The sequence below is a fragment of the Ischnura elegans genome, chromosome 11 (assembly GCF_921293095.1).
Source record: "Ischnura elegans chromosome 11, ioIscEleg1.1, whole genome shotgun sequence".
In the NCBI taxonomy this organism is placed as follows: domain Eukaryota; kingdom Metazoa; phylum Arthropoda; class Insecta; order Odonata; family Coenagrionidae; genus Ischnura; species Ischnura elegans.
Window position 1 is genome coordinate 34,507,042 of NC_060256.1, and position 18,998 is coordinate 34,526,039.

Here is an 18,998-nt window from a genome sequence, read left to right on the forward strand (position 1 = left end):
TGCTGGTCTCAATTGTTAATTATATTCCTGAAGTTGGATGTGAAATCAACATTGACACAGCTACAAATGCACCAAAAATGGCCTGAAATATCTGCAGTGTCATATTGCAATAGCATTAGAAGTTTACTCCATCCATCCATGATGAGCTCGAATTTATTCAATTGAATGCTACTGTTGAAATTTTTTGTACTTTTTCTGCCGGGTTAAGGATGAACTCTTGTATGATTTTATTTTTTTCACACAGTTTGGTTCACTTCCAAAGTGACCTCATAGAAAGCAAACTAGCCGTGTAATCTGCTCGCATCTCCCTTTTGCCTGGGAAAATATACTCACCATGAGGAAACTGTAGCCAATCCAGAGTTCCTCCCATCCTGATGGGCATGAGGGTATGGCTATTGATTGACTGTGCACCGCAATCACCCTTGTTGTCGTCTCGCATACAGAGCACCTGGAAAGAAAATGCAGAGGAATCGGATAACACTGGTCCAAGGCACATATAAGATGCAGAAGCCCCGTCTACCAGGTACATATAAAAACCCTAATAGTGTCTAGTTTGCTCTATAACACTAGGAGGACCAGACCTGTCATTTTGACGAGCAGGGATGCCGACTTACAAAAAATATTGGGGGGTCCCAAACTGGGGATCTTGCCCCGGGAAATGTTATAAGTATGGAGTTTTAAGTTTCCTAAGCATTTCAGAACAGTCATATGATCAACATTTGAACCTTGTTAACTCGAATATCGATATCTGGACACTCCGCAGAAAATTGACAAGCCTGACACATTTTTCCTCACACCTATACGAATTTTTGAGAGGGCTCCGGCCCCTTGGAGTCGGCGCTGGTCCCACTGTTGACGAGTAACCTCCACTTAATCACATTGCCTACAATTTTTTTTCTGTCATCTTAATTTTTTCTGACTTGAATTTATTTTTCATGGTATGCATTTTGTTAAACTATAATTTAATTTTTTTGCGTAGAAATGAAGTTATACCACCTGTCTACCTTAAAAGACCAACACCTGTCGAAATGATGAGTTAGGTATTTCCATTTTATTTGAAACGGTAACACATGTTTTATTCAGGATATCACTACTATTTATTATATTTGACCGTTTTAATATCTTAGTTAGCACATTTATGCATTCCACATTCCTTATTACCTTTTGAGTAGAAATATGTACAGGCATTCCTCGAGTTACGTAAGAGATGCGTTCCGACAGACTCTGCGTAAGTCAAAATTTACGTAAGTCGAACATTCTGCGTTAGTGCTTCAGAAATTTCGATCGGTGCGGTGAATTCTCAGCGGAGAAATGCGCGGTAAATTCTCAGTGAAGTTTCATTCAATTCACTGCGATACTCATGAACTCTACCGCGTATTCTTACGTTATTAGATACAAAAGCGATAAACATTAATATAGTGAGTTGCATCTCGAGCATTGCCAATCAAAATGCGTAATATTATTCCCAAAGTTGACCGATCGCGTGGATTCGGGAAAGTACGGTATCTCAACGCTACATTACTAAACTGAATACTTAAATTGATTCATTATGTTATACTGCGATCTTAGGGCTCAAAGACTGCATCGTCTACCTACTTATAATCATTATATCTTCTGCCTTTTATATATTACGTTGATCGATGAATCTGGTGGTTTCACTGTCAAAGTTAATACACGTAGGAGTGTCTAGGATTACGAGCAAATAACACACAAAAAATACCAGTAAATTACTTGATACATTCACACGCACATACACATCTTTCACGCACGGAAACATACTTTCATTCTCTCATATATCAGTAAAATGACGTGAAAATATCATCATTTGAATATTTACTTTGCTGGAAACATCGAAGAGTATTTCCAAAGCACGAAGCTAATTAAAAGTGAGCTTTTATTCAGCCAACTCCGTCATTAACGTGCAACAAAGTTAGTGCGGAAAAGCTTTCAATGACGCAATATTCATTTACAGTTGCACACAATATGAGATGACGAGAAAATGCAGCTTAATAAAATTTTTCGCCAGAAACATGTAAGCAATTACGCAATTAATATCGTGTGCCAACTTTTTCTTAACTTTTTCGCGGCGTTCATTGCCAACACTCAAAATTTCAATGCCGTTACGTGGGTACTAATCAATTCTTTTCCGCAATAAAGATTTCTGCTTGAACTTCATTTTCTTTTAATTCCACAGATGGAAATGTCCAAACTTAAGGATACAATTTTTAAATAATTGAAAGTCGGAGATCGGGTGTGCAAGCTGTATAACAAGTTGTATCGTACAGGAATGAGCGCAACCACATCCATCGCTAGAACTGCAAATTTTCACGTTTATTGCCGACTTGGGATTTATAAGCGATTTTTCTACAGAAATTAATGAAAATTCCTTCGAGGAATGACAAAAATGGGTCACTTTGTTATTTTTAGCACGTAAAAAACTCGATGACTATTCGATATTTTTTCTACCATAGGTTGTACGAGCAAATATCTACTTCTTCGCGCTCGAATTCGAAAATTAACGTAATCATTTGAAATACGGTTTTCGCTTACGTAAGTACGGATTTACGTAAGTCGAGGCATACGTAACTCGAGGGATGCCTGTAATTAGCAGCATATCTTCCATGCCATGGTAGGACATGGCAGGGGAAGCAGGTGCGATGTGACTGCTGTTCATTTTTAATTATTATTCTAATATGATTAGTAAAAAATTACTCAGTTATATTGATAAACCAAGAAAAAAATTATTTCTAATGAAGTTATCAATTAATTTTAACAATAACAAAGAAATATTTAAAATAATAGGATGGTTTCCTATTATATTTTATTGCCTAAATCAAAAGATTATTACTCTTAGAGTACGTATTTCATGCTTTTAGATTTTTAAATGACAATATCTATTTTTTGCAATAAAATAAAAAGTGAAAATTTTCAAACACGCAAAAATGTGACGTCTAAGTACGAAAGCTGGGAAAAGCCCGTGAGACGTCTTGCCGCTGCTGTGTGAGGCCACCTGGGTGCGAGGCTATGAATGCCGCTACGATGCAGGCTGCTTGATGCCGAGCATGGCGGTAGCGTAGAGTACCCTGCTAGCAGGTAGCGCTTGGCTTAAATAAGGATTATTAATACCCTATCAAACGAAAGAAACTTTCCGACCTTAGACAATTTTAATAGGTGATTATTAAGAGATATTTCCCTGAGCTCTGTGCCTCATGCATGCATTGGTAATCTCAGACCATGTAAAACTCCTATGTACTCGTATAGCATCTAGGTCCCTATGTGGAGTGGCATTGCATCAAATGAGGTTAAAATTGACCATTAACATTCGTCTAAACTGGGATTTCTAAAACCAAATAATTTGTATATTATGAATACAATAATGGTAGCTATACCACTGCACACTCAAACTTAGAACAATGGGAAACACTTTTTAATCTAAAAATGTGACAATGGGAGCCCTTGGAAGTGAAAGATGAAATTTTTGCTTTTTACTCTGCATCTTTAGAGAAAACTGGTTGAAATGAGGATTCTTTTTGGATGAGAATGCTTACTCACCTAGAAATGTACTTCTTGATATCTCTGGCAGAAATAGGGGTCATCATCATTGACATTGGCTCTGCTGTGCTCAGCCAGTAGCTGTAATCATTACGGCTAGCATAATTGCACACATTGTTCAGATTGCAGAAGAGGAATGGCATCACAGAGAAGCGCTGCAAACAACTTCCTGGGGTACCTGCAATCAAAAATGAGGCAAAGTTAATATTGATGCTTCATTTACATTGATGGAATTATATATCGATGAGATTCATGTAAAATCTTAAAAAGGACCATTCATTTTTTTTACTTTTTTATTCTAAGAATTACACATTGACGGCTCACCATACATCTTAGTGCTAGTTCCTTCAAAGAATCCTTTCAAGTACTGAGATATTTTTCATGTTGTATTTCACTATTATAAGAATGCATCTGTGCCAGAGATTTACATGAAAGGGCAAAGCCTGAGGAAAAGCTGCATGTTTAATGAAATGAGAACAACATTTATGTCAGGCACAACAATGGAAATGAGTACCAAGGGCAGGGTTGCAGGGTTACACTCCTGATGGTTGGGTCCGTAAGTGCGAGACTTTTCACCCGCACACCTCAGAAGGGGAAGGATGAGGAAGGAAAAAAAGGAAAAAGGATAGGAGTCGCCTCAGCGATGGGAGCCCAACGACATCTCCAGGGAAAGAATAGGGATGGAAGGAATAGGACAGGGAAATCCCTATGCCGTCATTAGGACAGAGTGGGCCACTACTGGCGAAACCATACTTTAATGTTTTTTAACACGTTGCGTACCGGGGTATTTAGTTTCCTAGGAACGCCGATTTGGAAATATGTGCCTATTAGGGCATAATGCCTTTGGTTTAAACATGGTTAAAAAGCTAATGTTTAGAATAAAAATTTACCCAATCAAACTTTATGATGCATCAACTCATTATGAATAACAAACAACAACTGAAAACTTTCTAACGAATAAGTATTGTGCGCTTTAAAATTGTTTAGGTTGACGCGCCTAAATGACGAGAATCCTCGTCATCCGTCCGGAACATTCGGGAAAAAAATGACGCGAATTCTCGCCATCCGTATGCAACGTATTAAGGAAGAAAAGATTTTCCCATGGAGAAGAAAAAAAAACTGGCAATTTTCCAGGGATTATGTGAGGCACAGTGACCCATGCATGAACACATCAGGAACTAAGTGCTTATTTCTATGTGTGGTCCTCACCAAGGTCTTGTCCGTGGGCCTTTGCGTTGCCCATGATGTGCAAGAGGGAGTAGCCACCCCACATTTTGGAGGTGCCGGGTGGACAAGTTGGCTCTGTGCTGCTCTGCGAGTGTCTGGTGAAGAAGAAACCTCGGCTCTTGGGCGGAGGACCAGGTGGAGCAGGGTCGCCAACAATTCCCGCAAGACCTGTAAATGCAAGCACAAATCAGTCCCACTTTTAATACTCTGATTTAAATTGTTGAAAATACCTAGTGAAAACAGCTCATGAATGAATAAGGAAGGCATTCCAAGTACCTAAGACCTCTGAATTGATGAAATTATCTTCACTAGCCATTGCTCAGCAAACTTTGAGTATTGGTGAGCAAATTATAAAGGCTACTGAGCTCTCCTGCATAACAACATAGCCTCAAATTCATGAAAATCAGCAAACCCGAAGGGAAATCGCATACCATGGGCCAGCAATGAAATGTGATGAGTTCATGTATGGCTGACAAAGGCTGAATAAATTACATACATATGTTATTTCCACCACATTTGCTTTTTCTTTCTCTTTTATTTGTTGACATATGATATCATGTTGACATTAATTCATATCTTAATCTTAGATTCTGAAAAATATTGGTAGAAGTAAAACTTCATTTTATACAATGATGTACCATATTGAATACCATCAGTGCTTAATTTCTAAAATTTTAGTTACCGGAACGCAAACATTTTATCCACACGAGATTTTCAAATGTGAGCCCCCCCCCCCCCCCCCCATAAAACTTCAGATTATTTAACATAAAGTAAAATTTACAACAAGGAATGATGTTTTACCAAATATTAAAAAATCCATGACATTTTTAAAACTCGTGGCTCCTGAAATGTCTGAATTATAGTACCCAACTTTCCCTGAGAGGTGCTGGAACGTTGTTCCAGCGCATTCCGTGCAAAATTAAGCACTTAAGGATTTCAAGATTCTTTCATTCTCGCATGTATAGTTAACAATTGTTTACAAATTTGTGCGACAAGATCTTCAAGATAGCTAGGTGCCAAGGTGCCTATCCTAATGAGTAGTGGAGTGTGGAAAGAGTAGCAGGACTGATTCAATTTAATTAATTTTTGTCTTTATCAATTGTTCCTAATTGATTGCATGAAAAATTAATCCTGTATACGTACATATAGGAACAAGGCGACCACAAACCAGGAAAATTTTCACTTCTTTTGTGGAAACATCTTTTTTTAAGAATGATTCCTTCCTTTGTTATAATTATTAATTATTAGCCATACTTTCTCTGCCATGAATGAATAGTGGAGAGCTAATAATATTGGTTATATAATGTGTTAGATAATCACATGAAATAACAAAAAGGCTATCGTAGATGCCCACTTTCATTTACTTTACTATTGCAAATAGATTCAATGCTTTGTATCATCATCAGGAACTTATTCTAGGTAATTATGCATCGAGTGAACACCCTCAGGAATTTTAGATAATTTCCAGGCATCTAATTTACATTAAAGATATATAAGACAATGGTGATATTCTGAAGATTTGTGGTAAATAATTTGTACAATTTGTGAGAGCTCTAATTATTCTCCATGCCTTGGCCTACGGATTTGCATGTGAAAGCTTAGCCCATCCAGGGGGGCTGCTAAGAATTAAGGCTTGGGGGCGGGGGGGTTTAAGGCGTAACTAATATTGCAGAGTCAGGGGGTATGGGATACTCACCAAGCAGGAGGTGCGGGAGCCCTCCCTCCATAAACAATTAAGATTAATGGTTCAAAATGGTGAGTGTTATGGCTTTCTGAAGGATATTTTATTAATCCTTACTCTATTCGATAATTATTATTAATCCAATTAGGTGCGATGAATTGAAATTAAAAATTTCTCTCAGCTCTTGGGAGGGGTTTATCCCCCAAAATCCCCCCTCCCTGTGCCACTGAGCCCACCAACGTTGATGGCCAGTATGTATGGCAAGCATAAGAATTTGATTCCCTGGAGCCAACGCTATCTTGTCGCTCACTCACCTGGCAGTCCAGGGTTGCCGGGCAGGCCGTCAAGTCCTGGCACGCCATTCATTCCAGGGGGCCCAGGGTAACCATTCAAACCAGGCAGGCCGATGGGGCCATAGTCTCCAATCAATCCCTTCTCTCCGTCTCTGCCGGGAATGCCCATGCGTCCTGGGAGACCGGGAGGACCTGGAAAATGCAGCAATGAGTACAGGTTCAAGTGTGGAGACACCATTTGTGACAAATGATGATATTGGTTTCACAGACTGCTTACCTCTGGGTCATATTACCCCTCCACACTAAAATTTTGAGATGCATTTTTGATAGATAATTTCAGATACATTTATAAATTCATGGAAGAAATTCTTCATAGCAATAAGTATCTGTGAGCTTGATGTATTTTAAGCTATTATTTCTAAAAATGTGTTTGGCATCACTAATGACTCAAATGTTTCAGCTTGTTATTTCCCAGAAATGGTTGTGAAATATATATTTGATTGAAAATAGAAATCATTACATTATTTGTGGAGGTTGGTGCATACATTTTTGATTAAAATTTTATAAAAATGGTTATTTACAATCAGCAAGTATGTATGTATATTCACCTCGAGAGACAAATTTTTCAAGTGCAATTATAATAATAAAAGATAGGTAATTGAGTGATGCCTCTCATATTTCCCATAATTGGCCACAGAAAACACTATTTGTAGCCCTTGCATAGACCACCAGTAAAAAATTTCAGGAAGCACCAATACGATATCTTTTAACGATTTCCAATCCCGAGGCTAAGGAACCCTGGCAAGCTTGACTTAAACAATAATGACTTTGAAGTGGCGGATCCAGGATAGGAACAAGGTAGGGGGGTAAATGGGGGTTACCTCCCAGCAGTAGTGTGGGTCCAAGCATAATTACCATTCTATCTAGTGTAAATTGGATGCCCAAGGGGAGGCTATGGCCCCCCATATTCCCTCTCTGGATCTACTACTGGATTGTAATATATCTAAAGCATGTTAAATGGGTCCCAAGTCAAGAGCTAATTTGTTTTTCAATTTGTTATAGTTGGTAAATCTATCAGAAAATATAACTAAATACTTTTGAACGAAGTGGCAACCCTCAAAAATTTTGATTTTATCTAGTGTGTATTTCGGCGTAATGGCTATAGCCTCTTCAGCCCCTCCTCCCCCATAGATCTGCCTCTGAGTTATATTATTGCCTATGTAGAGTAAGCTATTTTAAATTGTGCTCCTGGATTTTTGTTACAGAAAGAACAATTAGTAACATAAATGTGCAACACAAAGATAGGGTGTTATTGAGAATCCTTTGTGCTATGATTCAATCTCATCGAATCCACATTCAAATCCTTGAACCTTGCAGATTTGGGGGTCTGGAAGATTCAATGAACCATCCCTAATTATTATTATCATTGACTCTTACCGGGTAATCCAGGGTCACCAGGATCTCCTGGCTCGCCAGCAAACTGCGCTGGGAACGGAGAGGGATCGCCTTCATCTCCCTTCAAGCCCTTTTTGCAAAAAAAGAATTGATATTTATATAATAAAGACCATTAAACATGAGAGCTTTCAAATCTCTGTCGTCAGAAATGCCAGATTGGAAAAGGCACAAATGTTGGTCATCACAGAAAATGTGAAAATGGATTACATAGCAGAAAGGTTGAAGCTCAAATGCTTTACAGGCATATAGAAATTGAACACATTTTTCTGGAAGTTATTCCAGATAATCCATCACTTACTTTTTGGGAAGACTCGCATATTTAAACATGTTTTCAAAAATTTATATGTATTTACAATGTCAGCTGAAAATTACTTTGGCTGTAGTGTGAAAATTGGAGGCTGGCATAGATATTTTTTTTGCCATTTCCACTAGATCCCATTAGTACTCAAAATCCTGTCTCTAATGTACTGGCGTCATACACAAAATAAACTTCGCTTACCACAAATCCACATCATCTTGCTTTGTAAAGCAAAGGGCCAGTATGTATGGGTTGTAAATTGTTTAATAAATTGCCAATAGAAATTATAAGTGCATTAAGACCTGTTTGTTTTAAATAAAAATTGAAAAAATGTTTTCTGGGTAATTGTTTTATACTGTAGAATTCTTGTCACAGGACAAATGATACATTTTGTATGCAAGTAATATGTATTACAAATAAGCCTATACCCAATTTATTGTATACAATCAGGCCACCCAGAGTAGCTCAGGAAGGATAGTACCCAGAAAAGTGGGAAACTTGGAACTTGAAATTCATGGTCAGATAGCAGGATTTTTATGATTTCTCTTTGAGAGCGTCTAGAGATGAGTCGGACACAACCAAAAGTAGCACCGAGAGCATGAGATGCACCTTCATACTATTGGTCGCAATCCCTGCAGCAGTATGGAAATGCTTAGCAGATAGACAAACAGACTTCCTCTTTCACATATACATATATAGAATGATGCAGAATTCACTTTAAAAACCAAAAAATCTTAGCATTATAATCTTTATACATCTTTAACATCCTGGTATTTATAAAAAGAAATATGAAATCTTTTGTTAAAAATAATGAGTACCATAGCGACAAAACTAGATCTAGTGATAAACTTCATGTCTTACCAAGAAACACAAAAATTTGCAGTGATGATCCATGCCATAAAGGAATAAAATTGCATAACACTTTACCTTAGAGTATTAGCAATGTTTCACCCCTTGGGCCATTTAAAAGGAAACTAAAAACCTTCCTACTTAGTGAAGTTTTTTAAACTGTGGATGAGTTTTCTTTTTTTCTAAGAAACCAAAATGGACTGTAATTCATGAAATGTTGGAAAACTATACTTGTAAATTTTATCACTCCAAAAACCTGCATAAAAAATGTATACTATTGTATCTTGTGTTCAATTTCAAATGTTTACATTTGCCATTGTAAAAATATAAATCCTATGGAATGCGAATTTTGAATCGTTGTACTGTAAAGGAATAGTTTATTATGACAAAGCCTATAACTACATTATGTATGACCAAACAGGTGAATAAAATATTATAATTATTACACCATATACTGGGAATAGTCTTATATATGTATGAATATATCTTCCTGGACCAATAAAACTAACATCATTATTATTCTTACCTTTGGTCCCGGCATGCCAGGGAACCCAGGAATGCCCATGTCTCCTGGCTCACCCCTCTCTCCCTTTGGACCAAAGTATCCTGGCAGCCCTATCAGGCCAGGGTCGCCCGTCTCTCCCTGAAGCCCAGGAAGGCCATCAAAGCCAGGCAGTCCAGGGTCACCTTGCCGCCCCTTGAAGCTGTATGCCGCTCGTCCAGGCTCACCAGGGGCACCACGGATTCCATCTGGTCCCATCCGACCAGGAGACCCAGGAGCTCCCATCTTCCCCTCCTGACCCCTAGCCCCAGGATATCCTGAATCCAAAGTATTGTTTATTAGCCACCCACCCCTTTTCATCATAGCCCACATTCCAAGAAAGGTGAATTCACTGATACCCTCAGCATCACCAATCGATGATGATACAGTGAAATTATTTTATTTTAAAAGACATTTAAATATTTCTTTGAAAATTTCAGTTATAATAATCTTTAGCCTTGATTAATGTCTTTGAGTGTAGGTCTTAAAGACTTTAAATGAAAATTTTTGCCAACGTTTCGGTATATTAATATTTCTTCATCAGGGCTTGGAATGAATATGAGTACATGCATAATTTTTATGCATAAAAGGTTATTACAATTTTTTTAACAATAATAAAATAGCAAATAAAAAAATTCAGTTGTAAATTAATTAAAAATAAGAGAGAAGAATTCTGATATATTATTAAAAATTCTAGTCTCTTCTTTCTAATTCATTTACAACTGAATTCGTTCTATTTTTTTTTTATAAAGAATATCTTCGTATTTGCCAGAAAAGATTTTTTTCCACAATTGAGAGAAAAGTGAGTACATATGTTGTTTAATTGTTGGACAAGTCATCAAGTTTTCAAATAAGTGAGAATAGTTATTCAGTGGAATATCTGGTTAAGTTCCGAAAAACCATGTCAATATTGAAACATTGTGGCGTGGATGGAGCTCAATACTGACCTCCTACACATGTACATCATAAAAAAAACTGTACACACATTCATAGCCTTTATCTGTGTCAGGTCACTCACCATAGTCTCCAGGCAGTCCCTTGGGACCTTCAAAGCTGACACCAGGGGCGCCACTTCTTCCCTTGGGTCCATCAGGGCCGTAGTCTCCTGGGGCCCCTTTAGGTCCTGGCAAGCCAGGCCTTCCAGGCCGTCCATCAAAGCCTGGCTGCCCTGGCTCACCCTTCTGAGCTGAGGCAAAATCTGGCCTGCCTGCAACATTAGAGGCCATTCAATTCCGGTCCAACTTTGACACCAGCAAAACACATTGTGAGTATACCTAAATCCAACTACATATTTACTGCATGTGCTTTATAATCCTGCACTCTACACTGCAAAAGGCTCAAAGTTCTAGTTCTAGTATCCGGCCATTTAACCACTAGTAGAATTAGAACCAACTGTGTATGTACACGTAACCATGGGCAGATTTTCTTCTTTGTCATTTATTTTAAGTTAGAGGAGCAATATCAAAATTTCCTAGCATTAAAAGTTTTGAGGCATTTCATTCCACAATGTACACATAGTGTATCAATACTTATATACCTAATTTTCTCCCGGTCTTGAAAACTGAAATACAGGTTTCTGCCATTTTGAAAACCAAAGATTAGGCTAAAGTTATTTTTAAAAGAGTATACATAGTATGCAGTTGTCAGTATTGCTGCAAAAATTGCTATGAAGAGCAAAAGTTAAATACGTATGTATTTTGGTATTGACAAGTTGAAGAAGATTATCATTTTACCATTACTTTAGTTATTTGCATGTTTTTCTACATGTTTATATTTAACCACTTTTCAATCACTGTACATATTGCTAAACATAGAATGAAGAAGTTCACAAATACAAATATTAGGGCAATAGTAGGATGTATATTTAAAAAAAAGGGTTATCTTATTTGGCCATCACCGGCCCAAGGTAGACCTTCAAATGAAAAATCTCACTCTGCAACTAACAATAATAGCAGCCAACGTAGAAAAGTAGCATAGTGGTCTTAAAGCCGCCAAAATGGGCCCAAAATAAATGGACATCAAGTTATACATTAATTTGCTGGCAGTTATCAAAACTGTGAATGAAATTATGTAGTTTGCTTAAGCGGAAACTGTAGAAAAAGAAACGAAACAAAGAAAAAGACTTACTTATCAAGATCTATTGTTCCACTGACCAACACCTTTAAGTGATTCAATGTAATTTACTTGTATGCATAACACGAGTAGGTATGTAGTGATACATTATCTGAGTACATACAGTACTCCCTCAATTATCTGGCACTGTACTTCTCCAGTCCTGCCAGTAATCCGACATTTTTATACAGGTAGATACCAAACAGGTAGCTCGGTAATTTCCAGTAGTCTACTTTGCAGGTGAGCCTGGTTAAACTCATAAAGAAGGGGAAGTAGCCGTTACTTAGACGGGAGACATGCATGATCAGTTTTACTGTGGTGGAAGGGAAAAAGTATAGTTATTGTAGATTTACTTTACGCCAACACTTAACTTGTGTGTATGTCCAAAAGTAGTGTATAATACAATAAATTATATATCGATGGCTATGTTCCAACAACACATATCTCAAAAATAGTAACTTTTCAGAAAAAAAAACGATTTTTTTTACTTGTACACTGAAATTTAAAACCAAAAGTTCTTAAAACTGAAAAAGAAGCATTCATTTGAGAACAAAGAGTTGTTTTTTTTTGCATTTATTTTGTTTTTTTAAATGTTATTACACTTTGTTTAAGATACCTGACTGAAACCGGCCAAACTTGAGATACGTGTTGTTAGAACTTAGCCAGTGATATCTATTAATGTATACAATAAATCATATCTTCTCCCATTAACATTATTGCGTCACTATTAGCAATTTCCAGTAACCTGGCTCTTTTGGTAATCCGACAGTGCTCTGGTCCGATATCTGCCAGATTACTGAGAGTACATGTTCTTTTTTATATTAATTAATGACTTAGACATTTCATTCATTCTATTTTTATGAGATACATATCTGTGGGAAAATAAAACAAACATTGTTACAGATGTGTGAGGGGCAGTAAAGAGATGGAATGACTGTTCATAAGCATGTACCTGGGGCTCCAGGCCTGCCAGCATCACCGTCCATCCCTCGAGTTCCAGGAATTCCAGGTTCTCCAGGCTCTCCAGGTAACCCAGAGTCTCCCCTCAGGCCCTATCAGTAAAGAAGAGAAGGGAATGAGGGGACATATTCCAATTGAAACAAGTAGAAGCCAGTTTTTAGAAAAAATTGGCAATGAATTTAAATTAAGCACTTGACTAAACATAAGCATCATAGTATTTGGGTGTTTATATGAGATGTGTTTATATCTGCCCCTGATGGACAATGGTAATGAAACCCTTGGGTCGGGTTCGCGGGATACACTCCTGAGGCGAGGACTATAAGCGATTAGCTTTTTTCCTCTGCCCCCAGAAGGGGAAAGACGGGAAGGAATAAGGAAAAGAGGCGCCGCCGCGATAGGAGCCCGACGACGCCTCCAAGGAAAGGACGGGGAAGGAAGGAAGGGACGAGGAATCCTGCACCGTCACAGAGGCGGGCAGGTCCTACTACTAACGAAACCAAGCAATACGCAATTAATATGCTACCAATTTTAGTAGATTTTCCTATAAGGAAGAAAAATCTATCGATCAAATCGGTAGAGGCCCCTGATGGACAGTGTGGGAAAGAGGCAGAGGCTAACCTTAGTTCCGGGAACGCCCGAGAAGCCGTTGTCTCCGCGCCCTCCTTTAAGTCCTGGCAAGCCATCTCGGCCGGATTCCCCAGCTTCGCCACCAGCTACAGGGCGGTAGGCAGGATAGCCAGGTGCACCAATGTCTCCCTTCTGTCCAGGAAGGCCCATGGGCCCAGGTGGGCCGTTAGGGCCCAACTCGCCAGGCAAACCTTGAAAAGAGCAACACAAGTGATAAACAAATGCTTCTGAGTACCCATGATGTCATTTCATGGGATCCTGCCATTTACACGCAATATTTATTGCCTTTCCCTCAGACCTGAAATTGCAATTCATCTGTATGTAATATAAAAACCACATCCAACCACTGACTGACTCACTCATTCATACAAATGTTTAGGGTGAATGAGATGAGACACGACAAGAAGTCATAGGATTGACCCCCTCTAAAATCATTGGAAAGCCTTGGAAAAATTGTAGAAACACTAAATTTTCTATCTTTCACAGTGTTGCCAACTGCCTCTATGCCTCTCTACAAATGTTTGGAGTGAACGGGATGATATAAGACAAAAAGTTGTAGAAACGACCCCCTCTACAATCGTCTGAAACCTTATGAAAAATTTTCAAAACACTAAATTTTCTATGTCTATCCATGACAATGTTACCAACTGCCTCTACATTTTGAAAGTAAAAAAATGGATTTTTCAAAAGTTTCATTGTCAAATGTAGATCACATGATACTTCAAGGAACCAATGAACACACTGATCGGACCACTTTTAATTTTGGCCAAATTGTGCAATTTCACCATTTCATGAATCATCTCAGCAACAGAGGGACTTACGGTACTGCATAATAGGATTCAATGAAAGTTATAAGAACTGGCAGAGCCCAGTGTGAGTGATGGGGAGTTGAAAGAATGAAGGTGATGAAAGAGAAATATAGGTTGCAAACATAAAATTTTCCTCACTAAGTAGTTCTCTCATATTTTCATAATGAAGAAATGCTACAGTTGCACCCTACTTTGTATGAGTTGGTAACAGCAATATAGTTCCTCTTCATTTACTTGGTCATAGTGAACCACACAGTGAGGGAAGGAATTGCTAACAAGAGCTATAATAAATAATGAAAAAGAATAATGAACAAGTAATAAACAAGAATAATGAGCAATAATGACCCGCAATAGACCCATGCACAAGGTTGAGGAATATATGAGAAGCAATGACCCGCTCTGCCAAGCCTTGCGGGAACACAAGATAATAAATTATCTGCAAAAGGGTTAAGCCCATTAATTTTTCACCACAAATAGTCCAAGAGGTAGGTAGTTGACATGCAGTAAAAAGAATATTCGAGTGCATCTTTATTTTGCACGCACTATCACAATCAACCTTAACCATTACCATAAGGCTACATCCTAGCTTTCTGACCATAAGGCTCTTGAAGAAAACCTGCTCTCCTTTCTGCTGTCTGATTGCCGCAAAATGTGGTTGAGTCTGCCAATAACTTAATTCACGTATTAGTTTATTTTTGAAGCCGGTTGAAATAAGCCCACTGGCAGAAAGAGACAGGTGCGAATCAGAAATTCAAAATGGAAGCCTACCGTCCGCATTTAAATTCATGAATCATAAAAGTAAACAGGAAATGGCACTGTATAGATTATTTTAACTTTTTTTCCTCCAAAAATATGCTTTCCCTGAATATTCATCCTTTCTATCTAGGTCACTTTTAGAAATTGAGCAACATTAGATTCTAATGTCGTTACCAACCCATGTAGCTATTTTGAAGAAACAAGTTGATGCATAACCAAAATACAGGCTAAGTTGACAAGTTAATGTATTACCTTTATTTCTCTAGATTACTAAAGGTGACCGAAAGAAAATCATACTCAAATATCTTCACAATCAGAAGGTTTTCTGGACAGAATTGGGTGAACAAAAACGTAGTGATTGTGCCCATTATTTAACCCATTGTCTTCATAAATGAATGGGAACGAAATTTTGTGATTGAATAGAGGGCCTCAACCACCACAAATAATTCATTCTGTTGGAAAAGGACTACGAAATCTAGAAGATTGCTGGCTTTCCCGGCGAATAGTATTGATAAAATCTCCTAGGGTTTGGATTTCGGTAAGGCTGCCTAAGGCCAATGTTTCACAGGAAAACAGGACCTTTTCAACCCAAAAAATTGGCTTTGACTGAGCATAGCCTCTATATGGTGCCATCTATTAATTTTAATGGCACAAAAATCATATGCTTATCTTATGGTACTGGGATTGAATAGTGAAAGAGGCAATAGAAATATTTCTTGAGGAGAAAAATCTTAACCAAGACACTGGGCAGAACATCACCCAAGTATGGAGACTGTTGACTGATAAAATGCAACAATCACGGACTCGTTTCAAATTCAAACCCCCCCTGAGCCAATTTGAATTGGCTGGCTTCAATGGGTCTCAATCGTCCTTGGGCTAGCTGAGTATAAAAAACCACTGTGGACCAAACTTGGCAGTCTTAGCCCCAATGAAGATGAGGGAGTTTCTCATCAAAATGTTGACCTTAAACAGCCTTACATGATGCCAAACAGTGAGAAGATTTTTTTAACTTCAAAATCTGTTTTTATGAATGTGATGCGAGGGGTTACCTGGTCGTCCGATGGTTCCTGGATTCCCTTCGTCTCCCCTCTCGCCCTTAATCCCATTCAAGCCGCTCACTCCAATCTTCCCAGGCATCCCTTTGACGCCCATGAGTCCAGTGTTGCCAGGAAGGCCCTTGAGACCTTTGGGGCCGAGATCACCAGGGGGTCCCTTCACACCTAGCTGACCTAAACGTCCTGGTTTCCCCTGGAAACAAGGACAATTCAATACATTGTCTCCGGTGTGCTGTTCATGTATTTAACAGCAGGATAAGGAACAGATGATTTCATTTTTTGCACCAAGTAAATAAAGGATTACATAAGATATGTATACAGATAAATAGTTTAGAAGTGCAATTATGGGCAGCCACCCAGTCACCAACAATAAAAAAAGTTAGGACATAACATCCACATTAGGAGCAATTAATTAATTTTACAAAAGATCATTCAAGAACATTCAGGTACACATGCATTATAGAGTCACAGGTTATGTGATTAATATTTAAAAACAGGACTGCTCAGCTCTGTGACACTTGATAGCTCGTTAGTTTCACATTAGCTTGTCCGTCATTGCAAACTTTCCCTCATTCTGATATTTTATTCAGAACAGGTTTTCAGGTATTGCTGATTCAGTAGTGTCTTGGCTAACACAGTATTTAGCAATGGCTGATTTTTTTCAATTGTCTAAGCCTCAAGTGACGACAAATAAAACGACATTCAGTAGCCCTGAGGATGAGCCCTGAGTCAGAGCTTGAAATGTTGGCTAAAATGGAGTATTTAACCTCATGTAAACATTATGTTTGTTGTGAACTAAGCACCTCTCATTATTGTGGGATTATTTTTTTTAATTTCATATTTTATTTTATTCCCAAACCATTGAATTAGGGCTTTTTTCAGCCATTTTATATTGGGGTATTCAACAAATGTAACAATTGCACGTGCACAAACAACCATACCCTGGATAAAGGAAATCAACCCAATGACCTCGCCTGCCAAACAAGAACCCATGACCTCTTGTTTGGCAGGCAAGGACTCTACTCCACCGCCACCGAGGCCAGAATTATGATTAATTAAGACGGAAAATTGGGTTGGAAGTAAAATTTTATCATGCTGGGAATAGCACATGCTATTTCTTGCATAGCCACACATTCACTGCTTACGGTTGGGCCTGGGGGTCCAGGGGCCCCTGGGTATCCTGGGTCTCCCCGTTCGCCATTGTAGCCTTGGACGATGTTGGATGCAACTCCAGGCTCTCCCCTCGGTCCTTGAGCACCCATCAACCCTGGCCTTCCATCAAATCCAGGCGGGCCAACAATTCCTAATGAAACACAAACAATGGAATAAACATTTGGAGACAGGGGCAGAATTAGGAGTTTTGCCAGTGGGAGCAAAGATGAGTTTGCCGCCCCCCTTCCCCTGATACCCTCCCTTTCATCCTCCGTACCCACCTCTGAAATATAATACCTCCCTATGCTATATTTTTTTATATGCCATAGTTGAAATTTCACAGCACATGTATGCTATTGAGAATTTTTATTTATGAAAAACACTTTCATAAACAAAACACGTTCATTCTTGTGGTGTGTCTTACAATGACGTGAAATAAATTAGACAATATTGAATGTGGTATCATAATTTTTAAAATATTAAATAACTTTTCAAATAAACTTTTCAAATTTTGCCACTCCGTAAAATCTGCCACTGTTGTAAATAGTTACTGGGGGGACGATGGTTTTAGATTCAGGAGGAGTGGTAAATGAACACGACCACACGTGTTGAATAACATGGCGAAACTGCAATTTATTAAAAGAACAAACTTCCGGTGAAGAACAAAAAAACAAATGAATACAGTAATACGATAGTTGGGAGATTACCAGCCATATTCAAACAAAAACAATCACAACACTCTCCCTTAATCTACCAACTTTACATTGCATTTTTACAATTAACCATACCCAGAGGAATAATGCACTTGCGGTGTGCAGTCACATTAAGTGCCTTAGTAAACACATCGGCAATCATTTTTTCAGATTCCATGTAATTGAGGACAACCTTCTTATGCTTAACAAGTTCCCTGATGTGATGAAACTTCACTTCTATATGCTGAGTGCGAGCATGCAATCCATTGTCAGAGGCTAATTTTAGTGCACTCTGGTTATCATTCCATAAAAGAATTGGCCCCTTCCTACCACATAACTCAGAGAGTAACCCCTTCAAGTAAGTGCCCTTCCTACCTGCAGAGTCAATGGCAATATACTCTGCCTCGGTTGAAGACAAGGCAGTTACACTTTGTTTTTTACTCTCCCAGCAGATTGGTCCACCAGCAGACACAAAAACATACCCAGTCACTGATTTTCTGTTGACGTCATTAGCAAATGACGCATCAACAAAACCACAAATATCCGGATTATTCTCAGTCCTTCGGAATTCTATTCCTGCATCAATTGTTCCTTTTAAATACCTTAACACTCTTTTCACACACTGCCAGTGTTCATTTCCATAGCAGTTGTTGAACTGGCTGAGGTAATTGGTAGCATAGGATATATCAGGCCTGGTACACACTGATAAATACAGTAAACTTCCAATCACTTGTTGGTAAGGTACACTATCACACGTTATCGATTCACCCTTGGTCAGTCGAGTGCCAGGAACCATAGGGGTTGACACAGATTTACATTCTGCCATCCCCACCTTACTCAGCAAGTTCAAAATTACCTGTTTTTGGTTCAACTTTACTTTACCATTACCCATTTCTACCCTCATTCCCAGGCAATCCACGACTGATCCTAAGTCTTTTA

At 38.5% G+C, this 18,998-nt stretch overlaps 1 protein-coding gene across 1 annotated transcript in view; it reads right to left on the reverse strand.

Moving 5' to 3' along the window:
* Positions 1-18,998, reverse strand: part of LOC124168354 (collagen alpha-5(IV) chain-like) — a 108,894-nt gene that overhangs the window by 3,341 nt on the left and 86,555 nt on the right. Inside the window, exons 22-32 of the mRNA XM_046546551.1 lie at positions 17,361-17,518; positions 16,210-16,408; positions 13,587-13,786; positions 12,961-13,060; positions 10,915-11,103; positions 9,882-10,174; positions 8,191-8,278; positions 6,775-6,945; positions 4,762-4,947; positions 3,553-3,730; positions 334-448 (exon numbers count right to left, since the gene is read on the reverse strand). Coding sequence (XP_046402507.1) covers positions 334-448; positions 3,553-3,730; positions 4,762-4,947; positions 6,775-6,945; positions 8,191-8,278; positions 9,882-10,174; positions 10,915-11,103; positions 12,961-13,060; positions 13,587-13,786; positions 16,210-16,408; positions 17,361-17,518 — 1,877 coding nt within the window. The remainder of the gene's footprint in view (positions 1-333; positions 449-3,552; positions 3,731-4,761; positions 4,948-6,774; positions 6,946-8,190; positions 8,279-9,881; positions 10,175-10,914; positions 11,104-12,960; positions 13,061-13,586; positions 13,787-16,209; positions 16,409-17,360; positions 17,519-18,998) is intronic.